This window comes from Cyprinodon tularosa, unplaced genomic scaffold, assembly GCF_016077235.1.
Source record: "Cyprinodon tularosa strain WSP-4 unplaced genomic scaffold, ASM1607723v1 ctg174, whole genome shotgun sequence".
In the NCBI taxonomy this organism is placed as follows: Eukaryota; Metazoa; Chordata; class Actinopteri; order Cyprinodontiformes; family Cyprinodontidae; genus Cyprinodon; species Cyprinodon tularosa.
The window spans coordinates 878,130-896,221 of record NW_024038565.1 but is presented as its reverse complement, the minus strand read 5'-3'; the positions used below and the strand labels follow the sequence as shown (position 1 = coordinate 896,221).

The window sequence follows — 18,092 nt, the reverse complement described above, 5'->3', positions numbered from 1 at the left end:
TAAACCTAACCCCCACCCCAAGAAGAGAAACTTTCCTTATGGGGACCAGTTGTTGGTCCCCACAGGTACCTATGAGTCCCCAAAATGTAGCATATTCCTAGGAAATTGTCCCCACCAGGTATTAAAGACATGGCCACACATTAGACACACACACACATATATATATATATATATATATATATATATATATATATATATATATATATATATATATATATATATATATATATATAATTTATATATTTTGCATTTGAAATGAAACGTTAAAAACTCCCAACTTTTCCAGCTCTTCCAACAACTAGTCTTACATACCCTCCCATTAAAGAAAATTATAATTTCACACTAGTAATTCAAATAACACAAAACTGACATTATAATATTGACTAAATAATAATTTAGTAAAATAAAATGTTGATTTTGAACTTTCATAAAAAAATTCCTTGGTGACAGTTTTACAAAGAGAGAACATTTTTGCTGGTCCTCTCAAGCTATTTTGCTAATGTTAAGCTAAGTTTAGGGGCTAAGGAGGCATTGGGTTAAGGTTTGGGTGAGGTATGCACATGTAATGGTTAGGATCAGTTTTAGGGTTAGGGCATAGAAAGGGTTGAAAATGCCTGAAAAATCAATGAAAGTCAATAGGAGTAAACACATGGTCCTGACTACAGATATAAAATATGAGAATGAGTATGTTATTGTGTGTGTGGTTAAAAAAATAGTTGAATTATTTGCATTTAAGTCTGTGGAGATCAGTCTTACAAAGCATTAACAGAAAATAGGGTTTTATATAAAGATAGATATAAAAAAGAGAATGAGATAGAAGTTGAGAAAGACTTTATAACAGCTTACCTCTCCATTAAGGAAACAATAGAGAACAGCTACCACAAAGCCCTGAGAAGAAACATGAAAATTACAAATTACAACAGCGTAACACTACATGGATAAATGTTAAAACATTTGCTAATATTTAACTGTCATAACTGACTGTTAAATATGACATCTAGGAAAAAAAAAAATGGGTTTGAGGCTATTCTACAATTAGTTTGCAAAGAAAATTCTAAAAAGAATACAAATGTTTGTCGTTGTTTACAACACAGATTAAAATGTGGTTTCTAACTAAACTATGGTTAAAAACTGTTTAAGAGTAAATACTTTAATTCATTATTGGACTGCTGTCACTTGAACCTTATGTTTTGGAAAGAGGAGAAAACAAACCTGGAAGGATCCAAGACCCAATTCAAAGACCAGCCGCTCCCTCTTGCTCACATCCTCAGGCGAGAAGGCGAACACAGTGTAGTGAATCCCAAACAGGGGGATGAGAAGAAGAGTGGAGCGTGCTAGACGACTAAACACACACACACCAACAAAATGTCATTATTTAAACTTTTTAATATCCACAAAAAATCTACTTAAAGTGAATTTATTGCTGTTGTTCAGACTCAGATGAGACAAATACGTCGTATACTGATGCAGTGTGACATGCCATAAATTAAAGCCATAATTTCAAATTGATTAAAGTATATCTTAATGGAATAGATTTCACAATTATTACTGTCTCTTATAATCTCTAATGATCATATGCAATTATTTCTTATTGTCAATAAATCCCCTAAAAATATGTATAAACTTGTTTTTTTTATCTAAAAGGTATAGATCAGTGAACAATGATGTTATTTTCTAATAAATCTCAAAAATGTATAAGTGATTCATTCTTACTTAAGTATTGCTTTTTCTTAAATTGTTCACGATGAAAACAAATTTCTTAAATCCTTTTCTTACCTGTTTAATAGTGTACTAGAAAATATGGCATATTTGTTGGCAATAAGAATATAGAGTTATTTTACTTTTCTTAAAGCATGTTTCTTTATTTAATACATTTTCAGGCCTTTATCTTTGTGGTATGCATTAAAAACCCAGCTACACTTACACTATGACTGATGGAAATACAAAAGACAAAAAATGAAAACAAACAGACAACAAGTACACAAATACAATAAAGACACAGCTGTGCAAATATTTTCATCAGTTGATCTGGGTCTTAAAACCCAAAATATCAATCAACGAATAAAGTAACTCTTAGCCAAATACATGTTCATCCTCAAATATCGAGGAGACACCTTAAGCTATGGGGATGTGTTCATTTAATACACACCAATTTTAGAGCACTAGAAAGCAAACAGGACTTTTCAAATAAGTAAATTTAGAAGATTTAGGTAGAAAGCCAAGAGCTATTCAAAAGGAAGCATCCAGATTAAACCAGTAAATGTGTCTTTTACACATTTATTGACAGCCCAGTGGTTTATTTAAAATTACAACTAAAGTAATCTTTCTGTCCAACATGTTCAATTTTATGGTCAAGTGATTCTAACAATTTAAAGTTTAAACTAATTTACAACATGCCACAGTGGTGAAATCTAGAAGCTGACAGACAAATTGAACCAAAATAAATAAATAAATAAAATGTATAAGCAAAATTTATGTTCTACATGTTAACTCTAGATGTATTATTTAGAATGTACTCTTTTTTTTATTTATAAATCAAAGCAAATCGTTTTGGCTCCCTTTTTATTGCAGCCCTTGGCAGCTGAGCATATTGTCCACATAAAGTAATTTCCCTCTGGGATTATTTAGTAATTTCCCTCTGGGATTATTAAAGTATGTCTGCTTCTGATATCAAACTTCCTTTGGTGGCACTGCATCTAATCCATAACATTCACATAGAACTACCTTTTTAGAGCTTTCTTCTTCACTTTTCATTACAAGAAAAAAACAACAACAACCTTGCTAACATAAAATTCTACAGTCAAACTAGTATGACAAATTCCAATCAGTTAAACAAATCCCCTCTGGTTTAAAACTGTTTTTAAATGTAATTCTATTGTATTTATTCGATGGTGTAATTTATCCAGTTCTATTTATTTCACTTTGGAACTTATGAATTAACCATATTATAACAATATTCAACAGACTAATTACCATTGAGAAACTTGTGTTGCTTTTTGCTTTTCCTCAATATTGACAGGGAAGCAGGTTGGAGTGGATAGAGATTCATGGAGCTTAGTTAGGGGAAAACCTTCCAAAAAAAGTAAAATGGTGGAAGCTGGCCTTTTATCTGAACTGGTTCACAACTTGGCCCAGTTTTAATTTAATTTAATTTTCTGGAAACATTTGAATCAATTTAACTGTATGATCTGGTGAACTGTAAAGTGAGATTGAGATGACATGTATTGTGAATTGGCGCTATATAAATGAACTGAGTTGAATTAATAAGCACTATATCTGAAATCTATGGCACAAAAAAAGAAAAAAAATGAATAAAGAGGAATATCGGTCCTAATCATTTTATGTTTTTATGAGCTAAACAGACATTTCATTTTATATACATTTCTTTTATACTTTGGCTCCTCCTCAAAAAGGCTGAAATAGATTTCAAACCTAAATGAAAACACCTCTTTTTATTCTATTACATATTCTTCCCAACTGCGGTGAACAAGTCTAACCTAATATGTACAAAACATGTAGCTTAAAAAGAACTTCATAAAATTATCTTATATATAAGTCTAAAATCAGCTCTTAAATAAATGGATTAATGCGTTATTGTTTGTTATTGCTTCTCAGTCTAAAGTGAAAAATGATTTTCCTGTTTCAGAAACTGCAAACCGTCTTCTGCAACCATCTTATCTAATTCTAATTCTCATCTTATTAGATTTTTCTCCTGCAATCAAAATTTACAAAAAGAATTTAGATGAAAATATTCTAAAATTTCCAAACCAAAATTAAAGAAAACAAACAAAAACACATACATTTCACTTGGAATTCTCAATCACTAATTTGAATTTCCTTTTAAATTTTGTTTGTTAAAATTTATGATATATATATTTTTTAATTCCAGGCATAAAACAAATACAAACAAACATATATACATACATGCAGTCAACATAAAGAAGCCACTCACACACATACACACTCACACTTACAGTGTGATGGTGGATAACTCTGACATCCTGCACGAATGCTGAACAGCCTGTGTGGGCTCACTGAAGCATTTCTGAGCACAGCTGCTATACAGCACAAAGACAACACACAATACAACAAAGACAATGTCTTTAGGGATGCAGTCTCGCACACGAGCACTCATCTTCACAGTCTGACACGCACGCCTGGATCCAAGCAGCAGACGAGAATGGCATTATCAGCAGAGCTTTAAAATACACAGTCCTGTGGGAGCTGACCAGGAGTGATGTCTGACTAAACTACAACATCACAAAAAGCCTCAGGCTTCTTGGCAACAGGTAGTACATGTGAGTGCAAAAGAAAGGTGGACACAACAAGTTATAAGACAGTTTAATACTTAGCTGCGTCAAGAAGATGGTTGTTTTTTATTCTGTATTGCACTAATTATTGAAGTACAGTTGTGCTTGAAAGTATACATAGCCTCCCATTAAAGAAAATGATAAATTCACATTAGAAATTCAAACACAAAACTGAAAAAAGTTACATGAATACAAACTTATTAAATTAAATAAAATATAGATTTAGAATTTTTATTAAAAAAAATTAAAAAACTTGTCAATAGGGGGATAAGTCTGATGGAACATTACAGAAAAGAGCTGATTTCAGTGATTGCCTCAAAGGGTTGTTGTTTTTTCTTTCTTTAATGGAGGGTATGTAAACTTTCAAGCACAACTGTAGGATTGTCCACCAATATCTTACACAACATAATTTATATTTAATAATATAAAAATACAACTTTTGAGAAAAAAAAAAAAAAACACTGCCCAATATTTGTGCCTTAGGACATCAGTATGACTCACTAGTGTGTTTTTAAGACATAAAACATATTAAAATCCTAATTTATCCAGGGTTTTTTTAATTAAAACAAACAAACAAAAAAACAAAAACAAGTTAATAAATGTATCACTTTATCAAAAATACATGGGAGTATAATACAAAAAAGCCATCAAAAATACATCTTAAAATGATTGCTTAAATATTTGACTACTATAAGCATATAGTTTCTAATGTAATTTGTTTAATGCAACTTACAGATAAATGCTGGACTCATTTCCTCCAATGTCAGGGGACTGCAGCTTTTGCACCAAGATAATGATAATTCCAACGAAGAGGACAAAATTAATCTGCCAAAAAAAAAAATATATATATATATGCACACAGATAATGTCAGTATAAATATTCTATAAATATAATTTTACAATATATATATATATATATATTGGGGGGGTTGCTAGTGTGGGCCCTTAGGCAAGACCCTTCACATTAATGCCTGCTTTGGGGAGTGGCAGCCTCGTGGTTAGGGCATCGCGCTTGGAATCCTGAGGTTCTGAATTTAAGCCCCACTCCCACGGACTGCCACTCTGGGTCCCTGAGCAAGGCGCTTAACCCCACACTGCTCCTCGTGTGTAGCACAATGGCAGGCCACTGCTCCCCAAGTGAATGGGTTAAATGCAGTGTGATCATTTCATTGCTCTGTACTAGTGACAGTGTAATGATAATAAAACGCTGGAAAATGTTATTTGTAATCAACTGCTAGTCTTTACTGATTCTTAATGTTTTACACAGTCAGGCATCAAATTCCTTCAATATCATGTTGATTCATTGAAAAAAATATTAGCCAAATTTATCAAATTTGTTAATTGTAGTTCATTTATTTAGGAAATAGTGAACCTACCATTATTGAAGCCACAATGGGTCCTTTGATCACCCACCAGAGGGCAGTATGCTCATTCGTATCCCAGCATCTGTAGAGGATGACCAGCATTTCAATGAAATGGGCACTGAAACTCCCTTTAACATCATTCCAATTCAGTTCACAGATGATTGTCATCAACTAGAAATGTGCCTAAATTTACCAGTGCATATTCACCCTGTATTCTATGAACATAGGGAATTTGCAAAAAGAAATCTAACGAGTGGTACTTTAGGAAAGACACACATTGTCTCAGGCTGTTTTTGAAAGAGTCTGTCTTTATTAGTCTAGATATAAATACTGTATTGTAGTTGTCATGCTTATGTCACTTCAAGGTGATCTGGTGCCAAAAAAAGAAATGCTTGAAAAATTATTTTCCATGAATTTCATATGGAGATTACAATTCTGGTGCCTTCATTGAACATTACACAAGAGAAGCCAACTCCCCAGTGATTGGATATACTGATTCTGTGCTCAGCTCATAATTTTTTTCAATATGTCTCATTGAAAGAAAAATATTCCTATGGGAGAAGCCTTCTCACTAATATGTGAGAGCATCCAATCATAAAGCAATGGTTGCAAACTGCATGTAGGTACTTATGTACACACATATGAACAGACACAGAAAAATGTGTTACATACCCCGTGTCATGGAAATGAAGCCTCAGAACAGCCCAGACAGTAACACAAATAGTAGGAGTTCCTGCTCTCAATAACAAGAAGTGATTAAGCATAACAAACACAGATTAAACCACTGGAAAATATTTTCATTCATCTTTCTATTTAAAAAAGAAAGTGCTGCTTACCCCAGCCTACAATGGTGTACCAGTAGAAATAGCGTCTTTCAGGGAAGAAAGTCTCAACCAGCAGAGTAAAGAGATACAGGCCTTCGATGAACAGCCAGAAATAGTTGGACATCACGCAATAATGGAAGAAAATCATAACTGCTTTACACGCCACCTGAATGAGGAAACACAGGAGCAGGGCTCTAAGAGTAGCAGGCTGAAAAACACATTCTGTTTAAACTGTGATTTGTGCAGATTATTTGGAAACAGACATCAAATCTTTATCTAGACCTGCTGCTTTACCCCTTTGACTTCCTACCCAGTTTAAACAGTATTTGTGGGCAAAAATAAGTAGTTAATTAGAATAACTAATTCCCATCCTTGCATTAACCCTTCACCAGGATTACCTATATAACCCAGAAACCTGATGTTTCAGATCAATGCTTCAGGACCTCAGAGGGAAGGTTTAAGTGCAGAATTCTTTGGTTGTTTGAGTTTCAATTTAGCGGCAAGCTCACATTAAAATAAATGCCAACGTGCAAAAATATCACAAATCTATGGTCATTTACAATTTAGTCAGCTTTAGGGATAACCTGAATGTATAATTCATGCTCAGTTGTTCAATCTTAGGCTAAATCCATTCTTGTCCGTCACACTGCAATGATTATCAATGACCTTTAGCAGTAAGATGTACACTGTAGTAGATTCTATGTCTTATTCTATTTTATATCTGCAATGTGAGCTTTTTAATTGCATCTATATTCTTGGCAATTAATAAATAAGATTTTTCAGGCATGCCCTTGTGCACAGGCCCTGAGGATGTCACAGAATAGTACTGCTAAGAGTTTTCTGAATGCTGAGTCAGACAGATTAAGAGAGAGAGAGAGAGAGAGAGAGAGAGAGAGAGAGAGAGAGAGAGAGAGAGAGAGATAGGGATAGGTTTTCCCCTCGACTGAGCAGGGAAACGAGAGGTTCAGAGCAACAGGTCGTGAGATCTACTAATCTATTGACCTCATTAAGAGGTGACACAGCATGGCTAAGACCAAGAGTAAGGTGTGTCTAATCAGTTTATCCAAGGCTGTTTTCTGGTGTGAGAACCTGCTGCTTTTAATTCTCATTTCTCTTTTCCAAACTCTTCATTCATCATATTTTACTGTTTGATGTTTACGGCATGAGTATAACTTCTAATATATTATCACCATATAATCCTATTTCATTTTGCTTAGATTTGAAAGTCTTTGCATGAAGAAATGATTGTAAAGAATTGCTACGGATCCACAGAATGAAATAGGTCTGGACGTTGACTGGGCCATTACATTACAAATGTACTTCTTCTTAACCCCCTATTTTAGCTCTGGCTGCGATTAGGTTCATTATCCTGTTGAAGGCATTTCTTCCCTTAAAGTCATGCAGTTTGTAGCAAGTTTTTTTTTCGGAATAAGCTGTATTTAACTCAACCCATCTACCTTCATATTAGCCTTAATAACTTTCCTTGTTCCTGCAGAATGATCGCTCTGACCATTGTCTATGTTTTTTACTTTTTGTTTTTTTTAAACAGTGTTGTCTAACAACATATTTTTCTTTTTTCTCTTTTCTCTCTAAAACATCTGAGGCTACACAAAGAACATAGGTATTATATTAAGATTATGCTCATGTGAACTCAAATGACTAATAAGGTAATTTCCGAGGGCAGTTAGTTGCATTGGAACGTCTTTGGGGATCTACCATATATGGTCAAATGAGGCTAAATACCGAGGCATCACAGGATTTTCAGGTCATTATAAAAACTAAAAAACATTGGAAAAGCATGACTAATTCTCCTGCTTAACAAAAAAGCAAGAAGTTATATTTATTGATTCCCATAATACAAATTACATTGAAGATTTGGCTGGAAAGAAGCAAAATGCGTAAAAGTTCAAGAGGAATAAATGCGTTTGCATCCAGAATTTGGCTAAATTCCTGATCTGCTTCTTTATTAACATCTTACTCCAGTTTAACTTTACATTCAGCAGGGGGTTAATTTGATGCAAGAAGAGGAGGTGCTCCAGGAAGAGGAAGTAAAGGCTGAGATAGTACTAAACTGTGAAATTTTTTTTTTAAATTCTGCTTTAAATTATGTTTTTTTTTTATTACTCTGATTACTCCAAATGCTAAACTAACATGTCTGGATTCATAATAATTACTGTATAAACAGATGTGGTCAGTCCAGTCATCAATGATTAGTAATTACCTCTAATTCCTCTTAAATGTTGCATGTACTGAATGTACTACCAGGAGAAATGACCCCCCCTTAATGTCAGGTGAAGTGCAGTCTAGTGACCCCTTGTTAATGAATGGTGTTCATATTTAGAGTGGGGTCACACAATTACAGCAGTGATCTAATTCAAATTCTCCCCGTGATGACGACCTCACAATCACTATGGCAACAGAGGTAAAGGGGAACATTTAAAGAAAAGATAACAACAGGCATCCATTTGGTTATGGTCTGCTGTAAAATTCAGTTGGCCTTCCCAAATCCATTATACATCCTCATTAATTAGGTTTACTTATCGTGCCTTCTTATGAAAATAGGCACAATGAGTTATTTTTGGTTAAGGTTCCTTAAAAATGCAAAGGCCAGGAAAAACAGCAGAATATGTTTGTAACGACCCTAATGATTTAGTTATATATATTTGATCTTACGGTGGATTTTAGTTCAATTATTTTATCGGACTTGGAAAAGTATTCATCGACATCAAAACTCCCTTCACTCATTTCTGGCAGCAAATGTGCAGTCTGAGAAGGGACTACTTAAAACAATAAAAATCCTGTTATGTAATTATCTGCTTCAGATTGATGTAAATAAGGTAATTAACCTTGCAATTTGGAATTAAATTCTCATTAATAGCTAAGCAAGGACAGCTGATTTTCCTTTTCTTCTAGTGAAAACCCCAGACACACACACCCACATTCTTGTCACTAAAAGCCCACCCAGGATATATGATAATCAACAGTGGTAACTGACTGTATGCACAAAGCAGTGGTCACTTTCTTCCTGAGCGTACAGCACGCCGTCCTTAATGAAGACGGAGATGGCTCTCAAGATGAAGGACACAAACAGGTTCATGTGAATGAAGTTTCTGGTGCAGTGCAGCTTCCTGCAGAGAGATAGCGAGCACAGTGAAATAATGCACATTTTATGATCCTTTGAGCTGAAAGAATGGGTTCTATTTATAAAACCATAATTCAAAAGTTTTCCCCTTCATATGTGTTTGAAATCGAGCAAGCTTTGTTGTTTATTGCAATAATAGTAACCTAGTAGTTGTACAGGTTAGAGTACAAATTACCATGAGTCTAAGCTATTGCTTTACTTATTGTGTCATTATATCAACTTTTTTACTAATCTTTTGTATGACGTAGCACATTCTAAAATAATAATAATTAAATAATTTCCCTGGACTCAGGAGAAGGAAACTGTACTATGGGAGGACTCTGCTACCAGTTGATTACATTTTGGGTTTTTAGCAACCAAAGCTTTTCACTCTTTGCAGTAAAACTTATAGGGATGCAACCTCCTGCAACCTCCTATTTGTGTGTTGTCAGTAGCTACATATCCAGATATCCATGGAGAGTGGAAAACTGTGTAACAAAACAAAGCTTAGCATAGGCATTAATATATACAAAAGCACAAATATAAATGAATAATGATAATAACAACAATAATAATAATGACAATACAATAAAAGAAAATATGGAAAGCTGTGCATATGGTTAATTATAAACTCACAGAATAATGTTAGAGAAAAAGATAATATTAGTAATTTTATTTTTCAACTTGGTGGTATTATGATTTTATTATTTCATTATGCTGTGTTATCATTTACTTTTTTCATTCACCTGTTTGAAATACACAATTTCCTTTTATCTAAGAAATTATCTCATTTAATTTGTTTCACACCAATGACTACAAAGGCAAAACATATTATGCAGGGGAAAGATACATCTCCAACTTCCAGTGCAAGACAGGCTCCTGTCATAAGCAGAAACACTCAGCTGACTCTGTAGTCAGGTGCATCAAAGATGGACAAGAAGCTGAGTACAAGAGGCTAGTTAACAGGCTTTGTGGTGTGGAGTGGAAACAATTGCCTGATCATAAATCAGCGCTGTCACTCCTGAGAAACTCGCTTTACAAACATCTGATGCACCACTGAATCAGGTCTGTGATTGGTTCGTGACAGTGCTGACTGCAGACTTGCTTTCCCCTACTTCTGAAATCAAAATTTCGTCCATGTTTCCCCCACGTGTGAGGGAAGTGACTTTATACATACAGTTAATGCTTGTTAGAAATTGCCAGTCGACAGCAAAGGCAAAAAAAACCAACCATAATTTAAATGCAATGAATTAGTACCACTGACCAATCATTTAGATTCAGCTCTGAATTCAAACATTTACTACTGATTATAATGGCTGTAAAAATATTGGATTTTAGCTTAATATAATTCAGAAGCAACACCAGTATTTGACTCCTTAGTGACTATTCTGTCTTCCACCGAAAGAACATATTGCTGCTCTTTTATAATAGACAAGAAACACATACCACTAAATTGAATTGCTTAGATGAAGCCTTTTAATTAGTTTATTTAGGGAGTCCCACTGAGATTAAATGTGTCTTGTGGAACAGACACCCTGCAGCGCTTGATTTAAGTTTATCATTGTATCAGCAGAAATTAACGACTGTATAGAGAGAGCTAAAAACAAAGATTTAATCTCTCTGTATTTAGTTATTTTGTTTCAAAACTCACCTGAATCTGCAGAGAATGACCATGGCTGTTGTTAGAGAGACCAGTGATGTGCTGTACCCGACTGTATAAAGGGCTTTGACAGATTCAAAATATGGGTCCTGATGATTGAGAACAACAATTAGTGTTCATGACGGGATTATAAACAATGTTTTAATTATGTACACAAGATAAAAAGCTACATACAGGCTTTTGTGTTCCATTTTCGTAAAGAAAGCAGATATCCACATAGTGAGGATAAGGTTCTGACCAGCCATTTTCTGTACAGTTCCGATTCACCCTCCCGATTTCTGAAATTTAAAGCCGTGTTTTTTATGCCTTAAGAAAGCTGAAAAAAAATCCTACTTTGGAATTTAGGAAGGGTTATATTAGATTATCAGGCTACCTACCATCTTCAGGGGTCATGAAGTCATGAAAGAGTTCGGGACATTTGACCGTCACAACTTCTCCAACATCAGCAGCCTGCCAGCAGGTTAAGTTATCCCACATCCATGGACACACTGAAAGACATGGTCAAGTATCAAGCATTATAATCAATGCTTTCCTAGAATTTGGATTTTGCCCCATGGTTCATTAAACGTGCATTGAACTCTCCTTTCAAGTGATAAAATGTCCCATTTGATTTGTTGTTTCAAGCATGCACGGAAATATCTTTGAGAAGATTACAAAGGCTTATAATTATGTTAACAAACATATCTAGGCTCTGGGTGCGTCATGGTGGGTATATTTTTCTGAACATAATAATCTTTAGAGCATTGGCCTCATGGTCTTGTTGGCCTCATGGTCATGTTGGCCTCATGAGAGGGATAACATCCCTAAATCAGGCTGGTGTTACGAGTTGGACAAAGTTGCTCAATTAATTGTTCTAAACAGGAAGAAAACATAACATAAAAGATAATGTTCAACCCTCTTACACAAAGATATTTGGATGAGCCTTCTTTCCTGTTATAAGGTTCATAGTCGGGGATAACAATACACCCAAAAATTGCGTATTCAACCACTGGAACACGGAGGGCAGCAGTAGGCTCTTTAGGCAATGGACATTTTAAATGCAAAATGAATCAATACCACTATCAAAGAGGAGCTCTGACATTCCATCTAGCTATGAGGAGAAGGTATTTAACATTTCAAGTTGTGAAGGAGAAAGTGAAGAAAGAGTAGCAGGAGAAAAAATGGTTAATTAGCCTCACAGTTTTTATGATTAAAATTTGACAGTAGTTGCAGGGCAACATATGAAATATAACTTCATGCTTTGGAACCTCAGTGTAATCAGTTCAGACTGATTAGATTTTTTTCTGTGTGAATTATTCACCCTTATATCATATTCCACCTGAGATATTGAAGTAGAGTCCACCATCAATCAGTACAAAAAGAAAATTACAGAGAATATTAGGATGGTAATCAAACAACAACAGCAAACATAACAGAATTTATCAATAAAGGAAAAATTTGGAAAAAGATGTATCTTTTTTTCCAGAAAAAAAACACTTAACCATTTTTTAAATGCATGCACTCCAAATGTCTTTAAGGTGAAAAATTCTGATTTTTTCAAAAAGGTTGAAAAAATCAGTTTCAGTCTCTGACCAAAAGTGGTAGGATAGGGAAACATCCTGTACATACACTTTAGAAATGTTTACACCCTCACTGGTGATATAGCTAAAAATATGCCCCTGTTTGTGGGTTTGCTGTTTAACAAGATGAGTTAAACTAAAGTTTCTAGGAGTATCACATAGTTCAATTGCACTTCTGTTGTCAGGATTGTCAATGTGAATGTTGAAGTGTCCAACAACAATTTAGCAGTCATATTTGACATATATTACAGAAAAAACTATTAGAATTACCAAAAACCTTTGTTTTAAACATGGGGGGCCTGTAGATAACTAAGAACGTGCTTGGCCTGGGCTCTTAACCTGGAGATTCAAATTTGTCCAGAAATACCTTTTCACACGTTACTGAATCTTTTAGCAAGCTCAACACGGTGTCACCTTTCCTCTGCTGTCTACTCTCTTGAAGGAAATTATAGTTTGGATGTGTCACATCTGTGACAATAAAATCTCAATATATTTGTTTAAACGTGTTTCATAACATCAAGACTATGATCAGATATAAGGTCAATGATTAAAAAAGGACATAGATCTAATGTGGCTGATATTAACATTGTGTCTAGTGTAGTCCTGTTTCTCTCACTGTGACTAACTATATGTGCTCTCTTTCATCCTCTGACATGGGAACTGGGCTGTGTCTTTCCTGGACGAGGCCGCCTGTGGAGCTAGTAAACTTTTGTATCTTTGTTTTTTTTCTATGTCTGGATCTGTCTCCTTCTATTTCCATTCTATTCTGACCAAACATGACTGGAACCAAAAAGTACTGTACTCAAAGCTTGCTCTGTAAGCAAGCTTTGTGGGGACAAGAGCGCAACTCACAATGCTCACTTGGATTTTCGTGCATTGATTTGTGCAGCTTTGTTCAGCTTCCATATTTTTCCCCCCGTTTAAAATAACACATCAATATTACTGATAGGATCAACTAAATGTTTCCTGTCTGTTTCTTCCGTGAAAGCAGCTGTGTTCAATCCCATGACTTCACTTCCTGCTCCCTCAGCGGTACTGCCAATTAAGGTCTGAGTAGTTACACCTGAGACAGCTCCAATTACTTGGAGTTGCGGCACTGGGAGAAGCACTATATATGTCTGGTTCTCCCAGTGTGCATGTAACTGAACTGCCAGATTCTTGAAAGGCATTTGTGTGACTAGACCATCCAGAATTCCTAGTTTCGACCTCCTGATATTGATCTGTATTATTCCAGACCTCTGGATATTGGCCTCCTGCCTTGCCTTTTGTTTGCCTCTAAAAACCTCTGCCTGATTAATGTGACTCTCTTGCTTGAATCCTGGACTAGAAACTTCTGCCACATGGACTATTTCCCTGTGCACAATCACAGAAATGACTATAGTTCCTCACTAGCCTTTGTCCTGTCTAGCCCTTTCAGGATTTGGATTAGACAAACAGTGATCCAAATCATCTAAACACAGCCACTAAGGTCAATCTTCAGAGCCAGTGTAATCTTCTGGCATTGGAGGCTGGTGGCTTTTATTTAGTGCACCCTAACATGACTGAGTTGTTCTTGGCTACTACCCTGCTCTTCTTCCTACAGTGATTCGAATTTCCGTCATTTCCCGCAACACCAATTTATTAATTAACAAACTCTTTTATGACGGTTCTTCCTGGGGTCGGTTGAGCTTTCAGGTCTCTAAATTCTGTCCAGACATTACAGACAAGAATGAGCTGCATTACAATTCATCACAGGTGTTGGACATTGGATTGTTTGTGTCTGGTACATTTCCAGACACAAACCAACAAAGGTTTTGATAGCTTTTTGCACATTTCAACCCTATCATAGACTTTTTTTCTTTCAGAATTTTTCATACCAGAAGTGCGTCCCATACCAAGGAAAATTCATTCAATTTTGGTGATGATCCAGATCATAATCTGGATACAGGATTCTTAACATTGTAAGATAGGGTTAATTGGTAAAATACGTATTTCCCCCTTAACCAGAGGATAACGGCAGTTATTATGGACAGCTTAAACATCAAATTAAAAAACTACCAAAGTATTCTAATGAAGAAAAAAATACAAAAACATAAGAAAAGGGTGTACTGTTTATAAGTTCACAGGATTACCTGAAATGTTATGAACAAATTTTAATGACATTTTTTTTACCAGAGGTGTGCCTCATGCCAATGAACAATTGATTAAAATCTGGTTATGATCAAGATCATACGTGAGTTTTATCTATAGGTGTTAGTCACAATATGGGGCAAAATCGGCTGCTTTTGCTGCTGTGCTCAAATTAGAATTTGCACAAGTTTCAAACGTAACCCTTTGTTTGAGGTATTTAAGCACAAGTACGCCAAATTGCACCAATTTAGTTGGTGAATAAGAGAACCACTCATCAATATTATCTAATGTGACAGTAGCCTAAAACCTGATTTATGCTGTTTTTATGATACCTTTGTGAAGGTCCATATATAGTGTATAACATTTGTTCAATTCATTGCATTTTAACCAAATACTTCTTCCTTTCTCCTTTGGTTGGTTACAATTTTGGCTAAATTGACTCTTTATCTACTTTATCTTCCGTTTTGTCTCATTGTTTCTGCTGCACCAGGTCAATATTGTTTGTGTCTTCAATGTGTTTTGTGGTGAGGATGCATCTGTGTGTGCATGCATCTCTACACATGTGAGTGTGCATGAGTTTGCAGACCTTTTCCTTCTCTGCTTGCCTCGCTAATCTGTTTTGGTTCTGTCTGCTGAGCCTGACACGAAGCCAATTACCTTTTAAAGGGCAAATCAGAGCCAAATGAGCCGCACTGAGCCACAGAGGTAAGGCTTAATAAAAGACTCTGTCTGCATCGTTGGCCATCTAAAACAAGATCTTACTGCATGCTGAATCTTTACTGGGCAGGAAACATTCAGAATGCACACAACACATTTTCTCCACATGCAGGGTGTTGGGAGCATGCAAAGGGATCTACAAGACAGAAGTAATTTTCTCCTTTAATCCCTTGAGTGAATGATTTATTTAAATTTTTTTAATGTGGGTTCAACCATAGTCAAACAGGATGTTCTTACTTATGATTAGATTATTAAGAATTTCTGTTACTCTGTACACAAAGAGACTGAACATTTTTCTATTCAACATCAGACAGATGTTAGCCAGTTTATCGAATTCTAATATACATTTTGATTGGTTTAGTTTTCCTCTCCAAGAATAGCAGCTAATTTAAATAATTACAATAACTGCATCGGAATCAGGACTGAGAAATCCTGTTAAAAGTTATTGGTTGAGATGCATTATAAAAGGTGAAAACCAACTGATCTCCATAATAAATCATTGTTAACATTTTACCTGGAAAAGTAAAAAACCAGAACAATCCAAACAAATAAGTTTTAGAACCACATTTCTATAATATTCATTGTTCATTCTTTTCTTTTCCTCTTTTTGTTAAGCTTTTTTCTAAGACTGCTAGACTGATCTCTGCAAAGCAGGCACCTTTATATTCTTCCTCCAACGATTTGCTGTCAGCAGAAAGAGCAGAATAGCATCTTTAAAAGGACAGGGAGAGACAGGGATCATTTAAAGGGTCATGGAGGGCCAACATATGACAGAGTGTGCCGACAGTGGAAAGTTTTAACAAAAAAAACTCTGACATACTGTTTCAATAACAGAAGAAAAAAAACCCAACAGGATCTTTGATGTTAAACAGGCATTAGACTAAACTGAACAGGAAAGTGCAACCACTCACAACACCACATAATCTCAAAGAAGGAATTGAAAAGGTTCTCTTCTTTTTGTTCAACGTGAAGCTTTTCAGTGCAATATAACAATACTCAGCTAAATAATCTTTTATATGATAATTTTCAATCAATGAGCTGAAGTTCCAACTCTATTGCATGTTAAAGGTTATTTGCCCCATAATATAAATCTTTTGGGGGCTGTCAGCAAAGGGGTGAGTCACAGAGCAGTTAGGAAGTTCCAGTCTGTTGTACAAATTTTAGGCAGCAGGAGGCCTGCACCAGACACTAATGAAAACCACAATCCATGGCCAAGAAAATAATTGCTTCCATGAACCACATGACAAGATTCCTGTGTTTTCGAGAAAAGGTGACATTGGAAAAAAAAAATCAGAAAGAAGCCTACCGGAACAGTCGAGCAATTATTTTCTTTTTGTCGACTAACAGAAAGCAGCATATGCTGTTCGACAGCCTTTATGAGAACGGTGGTTTGGAATGTAAACATAAAACATCATCTTTTATCGCCACATTTAAAAAAAAGTATTTTCAAGCCTGTAATATGCTAAATCACTTAGTGGAAAAAAGCAGAGCCTTTCCAATGATCCATGAAGGCTGAGGCATGGCTTTCATCAAAAGGATCCTCTGAGTGTCCACTGAGTTTCCCAAGATGCACAGAATTTGAATTTGGAAACCGTAAAAGGCAACAGCCTACTGTCAATTTATGCACATAGACGTATTCATGATCATACAGGCATTTCACATCCTCACTCACCAAATTCAAGGCCATCTGGGTTGTGCATTTCCATCATTTCAATGCATTTCTCATGTTCATGCTTCATTATACAGTCCTTGGACTCGGATGCCGCCTACAGAAAACAAGTGAAAATAAAACTGATGTCAAAATAGGTTTAGAAACCAACAAGTGCATTCCTCTAACCAGCTCCATGTAAGAACACAAAATTGGCACACATCTGTAAAAAAGTTAAAATTACGAAAGTAAGGAGAAACTAAAGGTTGAAAGTTTCACTTTAAGAATTTTAATGCACAGAGGGACTGAAATGATATCTCATTAAAAATATGTAAAATGTTGTCTCAGCAGTTATTTGAAATGTCACAAAAATATTGCTTTAATTCATTTTTTATTTACTATCTTTTATAAGAAGACCATCACAACATCAATATATCCAAGGTTAACACATCATTGTGTTAACCTTGGATATCTTGACTAATTGATGCAAGTGATTAAAATTAATTAAAATATGAAATGATTTAAAATATCACATTTCTAGATAAAATCAAAAGGCACTTCATAGCCAAAAATCTAAAAACAAACCTTAAACAGAAATAAAAGCATGAACAACCATCTTTATCTGACAAAATCCCATCTAACAACAATAACAAGAAAAAGCACTGAAAACCAGATTTTAAAAATTGGATTCAATGTGTAAAGAAAGAATTCCACTATTTAAAACAGTTTTAAAGAACAACATATCCAGATTACCAATGGAAGTCTATTTCTCTTATTCTC

General features: G+C 35.1%; 1 protein-coding gene across 6 annotated transcripts in view; it reads right to left on the bottom strand.

Moving 5' to 3' along the window:
- adcyap1r1a (adenylate cyclase activating polypeptide 1a (pituitary) receptor type I) overlaps positions 1 to 18,092 on the bottom strand; it is a 39,265-nt gene that overhangs the window by 3,556 nt on the left and 17,617 nt on the right. For 2 of the 6 annotated variants that reach the window (XM_038281730.1, XM_038281732.1), the window contains exons 3-14: positions 17,337 to 17,430; positions 11,657 to 11,767; positions 11,454 to 11,557; positions 11,271 to 11,368; positions 9,494 to 9,626; positions 6,511 to 6,664; positions 6,347 to 6,407; positions 5,687 to 5,756; positions 5,044 to 5,135; positions 3,975 to 4,055; positions 1,213 to 1,342; positions 847 to 888 (exon numbers count right to left, since the gene is read on the bottom strand). In XM_038281730.1, the coding sequence (XP_038137658.1) occupies positions 847 to 888; positions 1,213 to 1,342; positions 3,975 to 4,055; positions 5,044 to 5,135; positions 5,687 to 5,756; positions 6,347 to 6,407; positions 6,511 to 6,664; positions 9,494 to 9,626; positions 11,271 to 11,368; positions 11,454 to 11,557; positions 11,657 to 11,767; positions 17,337 to 17,430 (1,170 nt within the window). Of the gene's footprint in view, positions 1 to 846; positions 889 to 1,212; positions 1,343 to 3,974; positions 4,059 to 5,043; positions 5,136 to 5,686; positions 5,757 to 6,346; positions 6,408 to 6,510; positions 6,665 to 9,493; positions 9,627 to 11,270; positions 11,369 to 11,453; positions 11,558 to 11,656; positions 11,768 to 17,336; positions 17,431 to 18,092 lie in introns of all 6 variants that reach the window. The other 4 variants (XM_038281729.1, XM_038281731.1, XM_038281733.1 and 1 more) reach the window with 2 other exon arrangements.